This window comes from Aplysia californica, unplaced genomic scaffold (genome assembly GCF_000002075.1).
Source record: "Aplysia californica isolate F4 #8 unplaced genomic scaffold, AplCal3.0 scaffold00548, whole genome shotgun sequence".
NCBI classification, from domain to species: Eukaryota; Metazoa; Mollusca; class Gastropoda; order Aplysiida; family Aplysiidae; genus Aplysia; species Aplysia californica.
Genome location: NW_004797818.1, coordinates 226,248 through 228,374, shown reverse-complemented (window position 1 = coordinate 228,374; position 2,127 = coordinate 226,248). Strand labels below are relative to the sequence as shown.

Genomic DNA, 2,127 nt, shown 5'->3' with positions numbered 1-2,127 from the left:
ACACAGCCCCAACCATCCCCCCAAACAAAATCGTGATTTGCAATTGCCATGGCAATGTGGATTGATGTTTGCAAATGTGCTACGAAATGACCGTCTCAATTCAACCTTGTGGATTTGGGGTGTGACGAGATGACTGTGACGTCTTGACTGCACCGGTACGACTGGTATTCAAATTGAGGACCCTGCTGGGACAGAGACGCCAGCGTCACCACAGCACCCTCCTTGCCCAGCCAGGGCCAGGCCACTCAACATTCAACATGTAAGAAAATTAATAATAAATCTTCCTACAAAAATAAGGATCGATAACAAATCTAATTAATCTTTAATAATCCATCACCTTTGTTTTCATTATTTTCTTGTGTGTATGCCAAGTGATTTAAACCAACAGAATAGTTTCTTGTTGAGACAACTTCAGATCTGTCTGATGTCCACACCAGCACAACAATGACAAACGTTGTAGATCTCTTGTGTCAAATGGAGTTGTGAAGCACGACAGGACAGAGTGACGTTTTCCTACTGCTATAATTTGAACTCTTCAGCGTTTGGACGTATTTTGATGTGTGGCCTTCTCGGCCCAGGCAAGATCTAATTTCCATTTAGTCAAATGACTTCCGGGAGCAATCTCGACACTGCAAGATTGTAAACATTGGGCCGTACCGTGCACTTAGCAGAAACTTGCATGGGATTTGTTAATTAGTAATGGTTAGTCTTTATCTTCTTTTCGTTTGCTCATGCTAAGTTGCAATATTTCTACGCAGGATTTGCTTTTTAACTTTTTGCATGTTGTTGAATTCTTTCTCACGCGTTCACATTATTTTGTCTTGGCAGCAGTTGATGAGCGCGCTCGATAGTCTCTCTCAACCTTCTTGTTGTGACTTAGATTCTAGATCTAGAATCTAGATCTAGATCTAGGTCTAGATATATATATATCTAAATTGTTCAACTGTCAGAGGGGAGATTGGAAGCTTGATTTTACACTGACACAATTCAAAGCTCTCTGTGTGCTTAAGCTTCTGTTAACTGTATCATTTTACCAGTAAACTCTGCAACAAATATATAGTCTAATCTAGAATCTAGATCTAGATTCTAGATCTAGATCTGGGTCTAGATCTAGATTCTACCTCAGATTCTAGATCTAGAGTCTAGACTAGATTCTAAATATGCCATAGCATCATATTATTATTTTATAGAAACTCTCTACATAATTTTATAAATAATCATAATCATGGCCTACATCATGTTAGGTTTGTTTTGAAAGCAATTTCAAGTTAGTTAGAACCAACCACCTTACTTACTTTATTCTCTTCTTGGTCTTGAATATTTAATTATTTAGAACTGGACCTATCCTAGTTACTCTCTATAAAAATCAGGCTGTGTAAAAAATGTAGGCCTACCACCTAATTGAAACCTAAATATAGATCTGTTGATTATTTTGTTTTTGAAACATTGTTGTTGCCATGATTTAATTTGTGTCACCTGACTCAGTGACAAGATCCTAAGCTTGTGAGACAGTGTGAGAGATGTGTAGTGGAACTCAGGCCTACCTACTCAGTATACTCACATGATAATTAGACCTCCCCAACTTAATTTGGTCTACTTCTACTCATGTGACCATTGTGACAACAACTCTTATGATGGCATGATGTGGTATACACAGTGACTCAACTATTGTGACATGAACATGTATGCCATATTTCTGCTGCGAAAAGAAAATATATGGTTAAAAATACAAACTGATTTTTTATCATTTTGGGTTTGATTTGAGAAAGTGCTGAATGTGCAGTGGTTTAAAAAAGAAAATTACAAAAACAAACAAGCAACAAAGTAACAAACTACCTCTATTATACAACATAAAAGTGACTGCTGCCCTTTCTTAAAAACCTTTTGATGCTCTTGCTCCCTCTCACAAGCGTTTCAAGATTCATGCACCTGAGCTCCTTGTGGACACTCTGCTAGACTGCTTGATTCTCATCGCCATACTTTAGGAGTGCGGTTCTTGTGCAGAAGGGTAAAGGTAGAGCGCAATAGGGTTTTTATATTAACTTCAAGGTGGTAAGAGAGGAATGAATCCCAGCTTCATTTTATTTTTTCATATCATGAAAGTACAGTCGAACCTGTCCTGACGGC

The 2,127-nt window shown here is 38.0% G+C and overlaps 2 protein-coding genes across 5 annotated transcripts in view; one reads left to right on the top strand and one right to left on the bottom strand.

Moving 5' to 3' along the window:
* Positions 1 to 480, bottom strand: part of LOC101856125 (small glutamine-rich tetratricopeptide repeat-containing protein beta) — an 11,420-nt gene extending 10,940 nt beyond the window's left edge. The window contains exon 1 of the mRNA XM_005106647.3: positions 338 to 480. Coding sequence (XP_005106704.1) covers positions 338 to 349 — 12 coding nt within the window. The 5' untranslated portion in view covers positions 350 to 480. The remainder of the gene's footprint in view (positions 1 to 337) is intronic.
* The window catches only part of LOC101855900 (maspardin), a 17,329-nt gene that overhangs the window by 1,985 nt on the left and 13,217 nt on the right, over positions 1 to 2,127 (top strand). For 2 of the 4 annotated variants that reach the window (XM_035971959.1, XM_005106645.3), the window contains exon 1: positions 587 to 702. The exons of the other annotated variants lie outside the window; for them this stretch is intronic. In XM_035971959.1, coding sequence (XP_035827852.1) covers positions 700 to 702 — 3 coding nt within the window. In that variant the 5' untranslated portion in view covers positions 587 to 699. Of the gene's footprint in view, positions 1 to 586; positions 703 to 2,127 lie in introns of those variants that run through there. 4 annotated transcript variants of the gene reach the window in all.